Source organism: Argopecten irradians, chromosome 5 (genome assembly GCF_041381155.1).
Source record: "Argopecten irradians isolate NY chromosome 5, Ai_NY, whole genome shotgun sequence".
Classification (NCBI taxonomy): Eukaryota; Metazoa; Mollusca; class Bivalvia; order Pectinida; family Pectinidae; genus Argopecten; species Argopecten irradians.
In genome coordinates this window covers 25465958-25480241 of record NC_091138.1, presented here as the reverse complement: position 1 = coordinate 25480241, position 14284 = coordinate 25465958, and the positions used below count along the sequence as shown (strand labels likewise).

The window sequence follows — 14284 nt, the reverse complement described above, 5'->3', positions numbered from 1 at the left end:
TGAGGTAAAATCAGAATTAGAAATTTGATTAATGTATTATTTACTTAACATACCAATCACTCAATCAACTTTCTGTTAATTTATAATCATTTGTCATTAATCCATTAACATCTGCCTAGAAAGTATATATTGTAAGTCTACCATCGTTAAACTGGACAAATTAACCTGTAATCATTTGACACAATCATACCTATTAACTATTGTATACCTGTTTTTGCTCCACACTTACCTGGATTCCATATATAGACACAGGTAAGCCTAGGAAGGATAAAATGTCTCTTAAGTAGCTTCCTTACCAAATATATCCAGTATCTTTGTATATTTGTTATATATCCTATTATTATACCTATGTATTACTGTTTCTGATTAGTCAATACAGTATCACATGATTAAAACAATTGTCGTGTCATCAGCAATCGCGCTACATTGGTTATACCGTTATGTCAGCCTCGTTATGTCACCCTGTCGCGAGCCTCTCCCGGGCAGTCTCTCATAGTAATGTCCTATCATTAGATGTTTCTAGAGAGGTTTCGGTTAAATCAGATGCGGCGGTTTCAGGACAATTAAAGGTAAATCGACATTCATTGAATATATATATCTAGTATTTCTAAATCATAACTTTCTTGTGTATAACTTGTAAAGGAAACTTAATGACAGTAATAAGCAAGTCTGCAGTTGATTAAAGCAAAGAGCATCATTTTCATCAATCAAAGCCCAGTCTAGTTTACATTTTCAGTTTGATAAACAGCTATCATATTCAGTATTGTTTGATAAAATATTAAAAACCACATAATGGGAGTTGTAATGTGTATTGTGTGTCTGTGTGGTGATGACCCTACCCCTAGTTATAAATCCCTCCCTCCTAAATGTAGGAGTCTATATTCGTTTTTTCTTTATTATTTCAACTCTCTTAACTTATTTCATCTCTTTTCTTTCTTTTCTTGTATCTCTACACTGTCTTTTTGTGAATTTACTTCCTTTGATATTTGCTTTTTAGAGTTATCTCCCTTGATATTATATAATTTTGATTGATATTTGATATAGACAATAATTATAACCTTTATCTTTTCCAAATTGATGAAAAACTATTTCATTGAATAGTAAATTTTAATTCTAAAGAGTAATGCTGAATCATAAAATGTTTTGCAAAAAATCTTATTTACAAATCGCAATTTATCCGTTGTATCAACACCTTACGATTATATGAAAAAGTTATCTGCTCCTGTTTTTAGTGAGAGGTCATTGGTCGATGTGGTCGTCTTGGTCAACCTGCAGTCCTGATTGTTTACATCATCGCCGAAGGTCTTGTGACGATCCCCCTCCGAAGAATGGCGGAGGCTACTGTAGCGGAAACGATCTAGATTCCACTAACTGTACTGGAGGAATGTGTCGAGGTAGGTTATCTCCCCTGGAAACTATTGCCAAAGTGCCATACCACAATTACTTAATCAACGCAGGACATTTACATAGAGAAAGTCAAATCTGTTCACCTTATGGCACCGAATCACATTCCCAAACATTTCTCTGATATTCTGCATCCAACTTTAATATTCTAACATAGATATTTTTTTTTAAATGCACCATAAGAGGGCAGGGAGGATATAACAATACAACAGTTTGACAAAAGTGATTGAACCTAGATTCTGCACCAGAATTACCTCGCTACATCCCTAATACAGTTTTATATCTCCAGACTTTTCAACTATCCTCTCCAGTATACAGGTCAATATAATGCTTGGGTTTCCCCCTAGGTGGCCCCATGTCAAAACTGCATTTGAAATAGAGTAGCATACACATTTAAATATGATAGTATTATATTGCTACAAATACCTAGACTAGATATGACAAGCTTTTCTCTGGTAATTTTGTTTGACATTGTAAGATAGCATTTTGGCAAGTCAGGAAGATAGGCTGAAATCCAACATGGTTAATGGCAGTCTGCAGAGTAAGTAGCCGTGGTGGGGAAAATTAACGACCCAGCACTGATCAATTCATCCATTATGGAAAGGCTTTTTTTTCACTGATAGAATAATTCGGAGGAAATACGGAGGAGTAGCTGAAGACATTAGTCTGAATTGCTGAAATAAACAGATAAGGGTGCTTTATATTTATTTATCAAATTATTTCCCAGGAAACATTGCTAGGGGTGTCTACAACCGATTGATCTTCACAGGGAGACCTTACTTCCTTTGTGTTCAGTTTGTCAGGAACCAAATACAAAAAATCAGAAACTGAATTCCGTCAAAATGTTCATGTACATCAGCAGTAACATTACATCTATTTTACATGGCAGGTTATTGGAAACATAACCTTGCAAAGTAAAACGTGAAGATTCATCCGACATGAGATTACCATCCCAATTTTATTCTGGGTAGTGGTCCCAGCGAGACCTGTACACCCTAGTTTAGGCGATTTAGATTCCGCTTCTAATTGATTTCATCATCTGATTGGATGTGGGTTATGGACCGAGATCAAAGTAATCAGGAAATAAAGTGTTGATTTCTTAGAATAGAATATCTTGATTCTCTGGCAATGTGTTTTAGTGGTACCCAGGGACTAGTTAGCCGAGCTCGGGATCCTAGTAATCTTTTTACACTGCATGCTACCTTAAAACGCAGAACCAAAAAGGTCACAACCAAACATATTATTATAACACCAAGTACAAAAATCAAATTCCCTGGACTATCATTAATGCACTTTCAGTCGAAAAAAGAAAACAATATGGATATAGCTTTTCTCTAAACGAAGGTATAGAGTGACGAACCAATCTGTAAATGTTAAGTAGCTTTTCACCGAGTTAAGACATAGGGCCAGTAGTTTATTTACGCGTTAGTGTAAACATGTTTGTCACTAATGGAGACGATAAACAGGAAAACATCCTACATGTGTATTTGCCACGTCTTGGTGTCGCATGCGACAATCAGACATTCGCGCTCTACTAAACTCACAAACTTAACCACGGTTACTGCTCATTTTTAACGCCAAAGAGGAAATAAACTGTCAAGCTTGGAGCAAGAAAAGTTGATGGAACCGAAAATGGGAAAATAAAATTGGGCATTTACGACTTCCTGTCATTGCATTAATGGTCAGAGGAGGCTTGTGATGTTGGAATTATTGGCAGAAAGTGTTGTGGGTTAGAGAGTAGGATATGGTACTGTGTAAAAACACTGACCATGCCACACCGACATACTGATCGCTCGCTGGACAAAAATTGTGTAAAAACTTTAGGCTTCATGATATACGATCACAACCTTCTGTGGTAAAGTCTCTACTTGGTAATGCAAGGCCACATCAGGGACTTAACTACTGTCACTTGAAAAGTTTATGTTGGATGGAAAAAGTTTAGAAATTCAGCATTACAAAATGGTGTCTACCAGAGATGCATCTTTAAGCATGTTAAAAAAAAAGATATGGTTTTAACATGCCAGATCTCGAGAGAGTTGTCGAATAGCACTGATAGGTAATTGGCATAAATTGGAAAATTAAACTGTTATCTAAGTATGTCAATAAGCGGTACACAGGAACTGGCAGTTTGTAATTCGGACCCCTCACAGATGTAGATATATACAGAAACAGATATCCATGGAAAAACTGTGCCAGTGTCAGTCGTGCTACAACAGAAGATGTGTCAGAGTTGTGCATAGAAGTTATCGGTAGGACTATAGGCTGGGTATGAAAGCAGTTGATTTTAGAGGAATATGTGCCCACTGTGATTCAATATAAATATAAGGTCTATCAGGATCTATACAGTTCCACCTTGTTAGAACCTCCATTCTACTTCCTCCTATCAGAGGTCCCAGCTCCAAACTCTTCATACACCTCTTCAAAACTCAATCATAATCATTTTAACCACTCAAGAGATTCTGATCTTTGATTTTTGTCATTTTAATGGAGTTTATCTTCTGAAAGTTTTCACTTATTATATAAGTTGAAGAAAACAAGCTTTTTTTTTCTATCTAAGTTTTACAAATATCTTCTATGTAACTAAAGCTCACATGAATATATGTATAAACATGTGGTTTTTGTGTAGCTAGCTACTTTAATGTATCTTCTATGAGTATATATTTACCTTGTCTTTCTGTGACTTTAATGGAGTTTGGGACTTTTTCTTTAATCAGGTATGAAAACCCCAAGAAAATTAGCTTCTGATGTACAGAAGATAGTTGGTGTTTACTTAAGGAAAGATTCACTCGATGTAATTGGTGTCATTTTGACTTCTATCAACAAACTTCAGGATCTGGTTCTTTCTATGAAAATATTACATGGGTGTAAGGCGGTGTGTGTTTATATAATTATATTGAGTAGCTATGTTGGATGTTTTGGCTAGATATGTATATAGGTTTTATAACCCACATACAAGTACTCTCATATCACATTTGAAGGCTACACATGCTTCTTACTCATAGAAAACGAAAGTTCCACGTCTACAAATATAAGCCCAATATCTGCTATATATTCACCAATAAGCCCCCTATATGCCAATAATCTCAATGTCCACTTACAAGCTCAAAGTTCTTCAATAAGTCCCTGGTACATCAATAAGTAATATTTTTTAATCGTAGAGGAGGGGATGGGGGTCTTTTTTTTCTTTCTTTCACAGAAGGACTTCCATACCATGGGGGTCTTTATTGAAGGACAAATACGGTATTTTCCTTCTTTACATGATTGGCTTCCTCTTTCTCTCCCTCTCTCTGGGGTAATTAGGATGCGTGAACATTTTTTCGTTACCTGTTAACATCGTACATTTGATGATGCTTTTTTCGACTTTTATTGGATATGATTTGGCCGTTGATCCACTCTCGTTAGATTAAGCCCACAGGAGCAGTTAGATTAAGCCCACAGGAGCAGACGGCTTTGTCAATCATTGATGAACCTGCTACCTGGATGGATGTTACCTCTGAAGGCCTCATTATCAGAGTAGATGTTATGTTATTCAGCCCGTACTTTACACGTCCTGTCCCCATGCTTGATGGCCTGACAAGTAGGTTGAGTGTGGGGTAGGGACTACTTTACACGTCCTGTCCCCATGCTTGATGGCCTGACAGTTGAGTGTGGGGTAGGGACTACTTTACACGTCCGGTCCCCATGCTTGATGGCCTGACAGGTTGAGTGTGGGGTAGGGACTACTTTACACGTCCTGTCCCCATGCTTGATGGCCTGACAGGTTGAGTGTGGGGTAGGGACTACTTTACACGTCCTGTCCCCATGCTTGATGGCCTGACAGGTTGAGTGTGGGGTAGGGACTACTTTACACGTCCTGTCCCCATGCTTGATGGCCTGACAGGTTGAGTGTGGGGTAGGGACTACTTTACACGTCCTGTCCCCATGCTTGATGGCCTGACAGGTTGAGTGTGGGGTAGGGACGTTGTGTGGGGTAGTGTTGTTAACAGCTGTTGTACCTGGCCCTGTAGGATGTACCTACCATCTGTCCTCTACCTCCAGTATATGTTAAACTAGAATATAACTGTTTTAGTCTTAATACTTAGGATAATTTGTGAATAGAATGTGTAGAGGATATCAAAAACGTAAAATTTTGATGTGAGTAAGGCAGTGTTTGACTCAAGTAATTTAGTAAATTACTGCCATTACTCTCCAACAAAAACTTCTTGAAACCAACTTATATAGCCTTAATTCTCTCATTAAAAGACAAATCTCGCCAAATATGTTAGATGTTATTTAAAATGAAAAATGTAAATGTTTTTTGGTATTAGGTGGTGTTTCTAAACAAAACTGGTACGATACACATATCTGAGAGTGTTGATGGGACCATTAAAGTTTTAGAGTAGACTCCCAGAACAGGTAGACTAACAGTCTCTGTTTTTTGTCACTCTTCGTTAAAACTTCAAGTTGGAGAGAAGAGCTCATATTCCCCTCGGAATGCAGGTTGGTTGATTTTATACCCGATTAAAGAATTTTTCTGATTAGAAACAGTTATCAACTTATTAAGGGGTTGATCATGTGATTGGAGTTGGTAATATTTCATGAGCTGATTGAGCCTGGGGGTATGTATAGAGTTTTTCCCATGGCCAACGGTGGTCGGTTTCCAGTGGTTCTAGTTAAAATCTAATGAGGTGTTTGTTGTGGGTAATGATTCTGAATTAGAACCATGCCTTGATCCGTGGTACTTTTGTCTTGAGTGTATTAAGTAGACCAGTGGAATATTTCATTATCATTTCACAGCATGTGCTGATCATTTAGAAAAAGAACATTCTGAAAGCCTAGATTCACAGAGTTATTATTCAGCTCCCGCCCATTTTATGTTGAAGGTCAAAGCTCAAGGTCATTTTTATAAAAAGTAGAAAATCTGTTTCTGTGTGTTTGATTAAGTTGCAGGCTACATGTCGACTTTTGTGGAATTCTTGTCTAACATACACTTACTCTCTAATACCGTAGGTCAAAACCTTTTGGCAAGGTTGATACAAGGTTTTATCAACCTGTCAAAAATACTCATTTTTACCTCTAATAGACTACAAAGCAGTAATTGACTGAACCGTTGCTCCATTTCAAAGCAGCGTTCTATGTACTTGATGGCCATAGAAGCCATATGTAAACATTCCCTTGACCAGTAGTTGGGATGAACTTGTGTTGACCACAGATCGCCATGATAATGACAGTGTGATGGTGTGGTCATTTAATTAGCATGGATAGAGTATCAAACAGTAAATATGGCACAGTGTTGAGGACATTGAGTCGTCCTCACTGTCCTGGGAGATGGCGAGGGACCACGGTGAAGCTAGGGTCACCTAATCATAGACAGGAGACCTCGGGTCTCCCAGGGTCCTACCATCAATACTAATGGAATATATATTGCATTGAATGTGATTATCAAGCCACGGACAGTAGAAATAGGATGAATTTTACTCTGTCATCACTATTCCCATGAAGAATACATTCTGCCCTGAGTAATGACTTAAATTAGTATCTGCTCAGCACATTGTATAGCCTAAGTGTCTTTGGTGGTACAACGCTCATAAAGGGTTATATAACCTTAATTCTTAACATCCTTTACCGTTTTTGGTTTTGATGACAAATAGTAGTACCAATAATTTACATTTGTACTAAAATTACTGTAAAGCATAGAATTTTGTCTTTACTTAAACCTTTTATTTGGTTATGAAAGATTCATCAGTATAAGATTCAATCCGAGTCTCCTACCTGTGTACAGGGGGTCAATAAAAAAAAAGAAAAAGAAAAGAAACATCTCATTGTAGAACAAAGAGGTACACCAGCTGTCATTGAAACATGAGTAGATGTCAGATGTTACCACCAATAAATGGTATACACATGTAAACAGCCTGACCTTGGGTAACTTCTGACCGCTTACATTGTGTTTGTGATTTATTTACGAAACATTATCACTTATATTGAATATTTTGATATTGTAATTAGTGGAAAATCATATTTGTTTAATGTCCGAGTTGATCTCGTGTTAATGCGACAGCTGTTTTGACAGTGAAATAATCAAACATACATAACAATTTTAGTGTAAATATTTTTTGCTGTCATTTGTTTTAACTTATTTTTAAGTTTTTATGATCCAACGAGATGGATTGCACATTCCTTCCTCACCAGATATTCATTCTTGAAGTGTTTTAGTAAATTATAATAATGATATGCGTACTAGTTGACTTTTATGAGGTATTAATTTATTGCAGAGAGAACCAGACAGGGGGATCCAAGAGGCCCACTGAAAACAGGTATGTGTGACGAATCACCTGTAATTAGCAATCTGATGGATAGCATCCCGACTGTGGCTAATATTGTACCTGGAGATTAGCATGCATAACCTTTCATATCCAACATCTATCTCTTCTCAATAAACATCACTGGCCGATCTTACAATGTGTGATATGAAATCCACAGGTCGACCTTAGACAGGTTTCCATACCTAAAAACACAGGTCAAAATGAATTGAGATTGGCTAAGTTTTTGACGTCACAAATTACACAAACTATCATTTTTTTATATTTGTTTATCAGTTTTTAAATATTTATTTAGTATGAAAATCATTTGTTAAGCTTGATTTCCATCAGAAAAAAATAAAGAATTTTTAGGTGAGCATATGAGGTGCTATTTGAAGGATTTGAATGTCAAACACGAAATGACTTGGCCTTAGAAACACTATAACATAACTTGCACCAGATGTTGTGCTTGGTGCACTTTGAAAATAAGAAAAAAATAGCCTATGATGAAAGGTCCCTGTGTTGAGAGTGGAGATATCCTATGCACCCAGCAGATGCCAGGGGATGGTTCACCCAGCCGATATTCTATATGTCTTGATTTATATGCGATGAGGCTCTCTCACTTTAGATAAGCTAGCCCTCTACTCAATGTTCAGCAACATTGTGCATCAATGCGCTTCAGGCACATCAAATTTGTATCCAGATAGCACAGATTAGTGAATAGCAATTTTCACCAGTATTTATGATTCCATGATAATTTGTGGGAACACAAGAGGAAATAGAGACACAATACAGGCCTAATTGGGATGTCACAAACTTTATTTGAATTAACATGTTAATTTTTTAAAGAAAATTTAAACGACCACTTACACCTAATTAGCCCTAATTTTTTTCTCAATTTCTTTTGGTCGGTAATGTGATTTGCCTGGACAATGGGCCCAGATTATATAGAGCAGACATTAACATGCCCTCCTAGCCAAGATTTACATTCATATTTTCTCATAAATTTAGTTTCCGGGAAGTTTCCAACAGTGGAAAAATAAGTGGTAATTTTAGTTAATATCCACTTCCCGTTATGTTTCGCGCTTGCATACATTTAAATTAGTTGAAGCAGATGCTTGTGTTTTTTTGTTCATGTGTTAGCATTTTAAAATAGAATTTATAGGCTAATTTTGTTGTGAAATTTATGGACACTATTTGAGCAGGTTAGATAAATCATGGTACTTGGCCTGAAGTGGCGTATCGCAGCTTCACTGCTCTGCCTCTTCGAAACGTTTGAATGCTGAGTGTCTATATAATACAAACCAGATTTGGGTATATGTGTGTTTCGGTGTTAGATCTACGTAGATCTAAAGGTAGAGGTAGACAGTACTTAATTAATACACAAAGCACTTGATTTATTCCAAACCCTTGATTTGCCAATAAGCATGAAAATTAATTTTATTTGGGTGTTTTGAGTTTTCTGGTTACTTTGCAGTATTATTGAGCTGAGAGAACCTCAGTTAAGATACCTTTTATTGTCTCTGATGTAGGGTGTTGTGTCAGTATAACATACAGTAAAAAAGTTTACTTCTTTTTAGCGCAATATTAAAAAAAAATCTATGAAAAAGCAAGCAATTCCTTTCGCTTTCATAGATAAAAACAAATCTGAATCATCATAACACTCTCATTACATGAGATTTGTTAGTTTTTTTGGACTCGGAATAGATATTTAGTTTCGTTCAATCAGCCATTATCAGATATCAAACTTTTTGTTCATCATAACCATAACTTGAACATACTGGTTCAGTATTTAGTTTGTACTAATTGAAAGTTAAGAATTTCTCTAACGATATAAAACTTTAACTGTCATGTAGTTGTATGTCTAAATTAAGCAAATTGATAACGATTGTAAACTTGTTACAGCCACCACAATCGGACCCAGCTCAGGAAGTGGAAACATTGCTCTCTATATCGGAATCTGTGTGTCCATTGTGGTCCTTGCCATATTTGTTATCCTGGTTGCCTTGGCGATTAGAAGGAAAAGTCAGAATGCCAACAGTAAGTATTACATTGTACTGGGAAGGGTTTCGATATCAGGAACCAAGTCTAGATATTTTACTTTCCTAATGAAATGTGTCGTGTTGTATCTACGCATTTCTGGAAATGTGATAAAATGTATAAGAGAGCTCCGAGTTGGATGAAAGTGAAGACACACCTGTCTTTGTGTTTTGACTGATTCATGGTTATAGAGAGTAAGATTGGACAGGCCTTGTCAGAACGGGTCCCATCAACTTCACAGGTCCATGGCCGAAAAGTGTCACCTTATCACATTATAAGTATCCACATGTGGGGCCAACACACAAACACACCAAGCGATGTTTATATTGTGAGCTACACGTAGGTCAGCCCATTTATCCTGATTTTTTTCCTGGTGGATAAGACATTTTTCTGCTCCATCTGTGTCCTTATCTTTAAAGTAGGGCCAATATCCAAATCTATAATGCCGTTTTGGATGCAGATGTGTATTTTTGTGTTATTTTTATCTGTAGATTGACTGGAGGGTCAGTCCCGTGCCCAGGGCAGTGATCCCCTGATCGCTCTACACATACAGCCTTTGTAACCATGAAATCAATTAGACTCACCTGTAGTTTAACCCCTCCCAATCCATATCTATATTTCATCTAAGGTCAAAGTTCGGACAATTTACAATGTACTTTACAGGTGTAGACTGACCGTTGATAAGGTACCACTCTCCTTTTGACCTTGTAAGTGACCTTTTGTGGAAAACATTATATGTGGGGTATAAAAGGGCTGTACTTGTACTCCTAAATGTCCAATAAATTGAGTTAGTAATGGGAGAATGGCATTCTATAGTCCAAGTACATCTATAGGTTCCCTGACTATTTTCTTAGATATAAAACCAAAAGAACAATGTACACCCTGTCATATTTAAATGCTAAGTCCGTGAAACAATGGAATTAATCAATAAAACAGAAGAATTAGTACAGTAAAAGACTTGTGATGACTACACAACACATACCAGGAGTTTAGATCCAGGTGTCCAGGAAGAGTTAGCATCTTCTTTTTTTACCTGTCCTTCATGTCTAGGTCAAAGTTGTTAGGTAATTAACATTCTCTAAAACGAAAAAAAACAAATGAACAAAATTTAACTCTGGTGTATTGTGACCGTCCATTTGTCTCTGTAGGATTTTAAAGAAACCACCTACTTCACATTGATTTTCATGCAGGAGCGATGTCGTAAAAGTTTTTGTATTTGCTGTGACTGTACTGGACCTTTCGATAATCATAGTGTTTTTAGGTGATAGAATCTTTTAACATGAGCCATCTAAAACAAACTGTCTGCCTCATAGTCATGTCCTTTGGGAATCTCGTGGTGTGGCAGTCAATTTAGTCCTAGGTTGTGTGTCACAAAAACCACGGCTAAGAGCTGGTCGAGATTTATGGCGTTAAACTTGAAACGAATAAAAGAAATTTCTAAATTTGAATTATTTCTTGAATGGATGACAGGAAAATTTAATTTTACCCCAGATTGGATGAGAAAGATATTGAATTTTGATTGGTTATATTTCCAAATAGAATCAAATAAAACTATTTTGATTGGGCAGAAGATAAAAGATGAAAACTTGAAGGTCAAGCTATAATGACCAGAACAGCTGTGGTTAGGTAATTTGTCGGTCAAACATTAAAGGTATGTTACACTGTACTGAGAGACATAAGTTGTTATTGTATGAGGTTGAACTATTGACAGATGGAGACAAAAAAGTTGTTTAACATGTCGTTCTATTCTCTGGCACAATGATTAAGTGTCACTGGTCACCGAGACTGGCAAGTTATTTTAAAAAGCAATTTTACAACAATTTTCCCATTTGTGAAGAATTCAATTTTTCAGAAAAGAGATTTTGATGGTGTTAACCTTGCATTAGGTTTGAGGGTAGCATGTCTACAAGCATTTATTCGACCCAGAGTAAGATCTGTCCGATAAGATATGGTGGCTTTACCACGCCCGCTCAGAATTTACAAAGGGGACAATCAAAAATGCCAAACTACACTTAAACGGTACATTTGTCACCTTTTAAAGACCAGGTGCTCACTAACCAACATCTGACCTCCGTATCAGTCCGATCTAAACCTCACAAAATCGGAATTTTCTCTGGCATCCTGATAAACTAAAGTACACACTTCACCTAAAAAACAAGTTTTACACACTTCAGCTAAAAAATTTTTATTGAGCTTGGGTGATTTCTCAAAGTTCAGAATAGTTGTATAACTGATATGAATTTCGTGAAGTCTTTCTCAGCTTTGTAGTTGTAATAGCTACATTTCCTTTCATAGACAATCATGCAATCTTAATGATTTAAAACATGGAATTATTTCAAGATGATTTTGAATATTAATCTTATCATTTTACATTTATAGATAGTCACCAACCTCCACTTACTGACGAGGAGAAGAAAGCAAACAAAAATGGAAATGGTACGTATTATAGAAATACCCCCCCCCCCCCCACAAAAGAAACGAAATAAAATAAAGTTTACATGTATCATATGAGCGTAATTTTGCAATAATAAAAGAAGTGTAGTGTTTTTTGAAGTCTATAAGAGCTTTCGAGTGTTACTATCAGCTTACAGGGCACCTGCAGTAGAATATACAGTGATACAGTCAGATGTTATAGATAGGGCTAGTGGCCCAGTGGTAGATTATCACATACCAGAATATACCCACCAGTTCCTGTACCACACAGCGCCCCCTATAGACCAGTCTCGCAGACACGATTGATTCCGACATAATCAGAAGATTGAACTATGAGTGATTTGATGTATATTTGTAAAGTGATAATCATTTTACACCGCGACAACACTTTCTCTCCCCGATATTGGGTTCGATATTAACTCCACATACATAATGTAGAGCTTCAGGTCATATATCATTTGTCATCTGTAAATAGGAAGACATTCTTTATAGGTAGAATAACAGGTATTCTAACAATAGAAATCAATTAGCGTCTTAACGACCTCGAGATTAGCTGACCTGAGGAAGTCAGACAAATGGATGGCCCTGTATGGCCGTATCTTACAGCAAGGCTGTTATAATGTACTTAGTGGCCAGACAGATACGGGGTCTATTTTAGGTCAGGCATGATGGGAGAGGCTAATAATGTATGCTAATTGATCACAGTAATTAAGAAAAATTAAAAACAAAAGAATAAGGTTTAAATCCTAATTATTTTGTAAAATTCAGCAGTTGGAATAGATCTTTGTTATAGTTCTATTTTTGAAATGAGATAAGTTAATAAAAAATCATTAGTTTGTTGTACCTATATGAGGAGATCTTGGGGATGGCTTCAGCTTCTGCTTTAAAACTTGGTTTTGTTGCAACAGATCTTCCTATTTAATTATTGCATATTCTTAAGTTTTAATTTGGCACATCTTTAGCCGGTTTTGCTCAACTTTGAAACAGTTAATAGTTTCAAATGCACGAAATTGATCGGGTTGGTAATTGATGACTGTTTTACATTGAGTAGTTTGATTGGTTGTACATTTTGTAGATGTGGTTTATGATTGGTTGTACATTTTGTAGATGTGGTTTATGATTGGTTGTACATTTTGTAGGTGTGGTTTATGATTGGTTGTATATTTTGTAGATGTGGTTTATGATTGGTTGTACATTTTGTAGGTGTGGTTTATGATTGGTTGTACATTTTGTAGATGTGGTTTATGATTGGTTGTTTATTTTGTAGGTGTGGTTTATGATTGGTTGTATATTTTGTAGATGTGGTTTATGATTGGTTGTACATTTTGTAGATGTGGTTTATGATTGGTTGTACATTTTGTAGATGTGGTTTATGATTGGTTGTACATTTTGTAGATGTGGTTTATGATTGGTTGTACATTTTGTAGATGTGGTTTATGATTGGTTGTACATTTTGTAGATGTGGTTTATGATTGGTTGTATATTTTGTAGTTGTGGTTTATGATTGGTTGTATATTTTGTAGATGTGGTTTATGATTGGTTGTATATTTTGTAGATGTGGTTTATGATTGGTTGTACATTTGTAGATGTGGTTTATAATTGGTTGTACATTTTGTAGATGTGGTTTATGATTGGTTGTATATTTTGTAGGTGTGGTTTCCGTGCCCCCTGACCTGACCCAGACTGTGGTGATCGTCCAGCGTAACAACATAAGTAACGGTGTATCTCGCAGTCCCAGCATTGAAGCTCCAAACAACAACGTCAGCTCTGTGGAAAACATTTACGATAAACCGGACATCAGCCCAGACTGCCGTTTATCTGCAGGAACTCTGACCAAAAATGGAAACACACTCTTCGTAGAACCAACATTTATGAACAATAGACCCCAAGAAAAACTTCCTTATGAGAAAGATGTTCCCCCACCTGTACCTCTTGGCCCACGACCCCCTTTACAGAACAACAACGTGATGGACAGCCGCCAATCAATGATGTCTGTCCAGTTACCTAGCAACATCGACATGGATGCTGTTGCTTGGAGCACATTTAACCATCAGGGAGGCCGGCTTGTACTTCCAGAGTCAGGTAGCCAATCAAATTGTTTGTACAATAGGTAGCCTATCAAAATACTT

The 14284-nt window shown here is 36.6% G+C and overlaps 1 protein-coding gene across 1 annotated transcript in view; it reads left to right on the top strand.

Moving 5' to 3' along the window:
• Positions 1-14284, top strand: part of LOC138323341 (netrin receptor UNC5C-like) — an 86517-nt gene that overhangs the window by 57863 nt on the left and 14370 nt on the right. The window contains exons 7-11 of the mRNA XM_069267894.1: positions 1233-1394; positions 7656-7697; positions 9588-9722; positions 12102-12158; positions 13806-14237. Coding sequence (XP_069123995.1) covers positions 1233-1394; positions 7656-7697; positions 9588-9722; positions 12102-12158; positions 13806-14237 — 828 coding nt within the window. The remainder of the gene's footprint in view (positions 1-1232; positions 1395-7655; positions 7698-9587; positions 9723-12101; positions 12159-13805; positions 14238-14284) is intronic.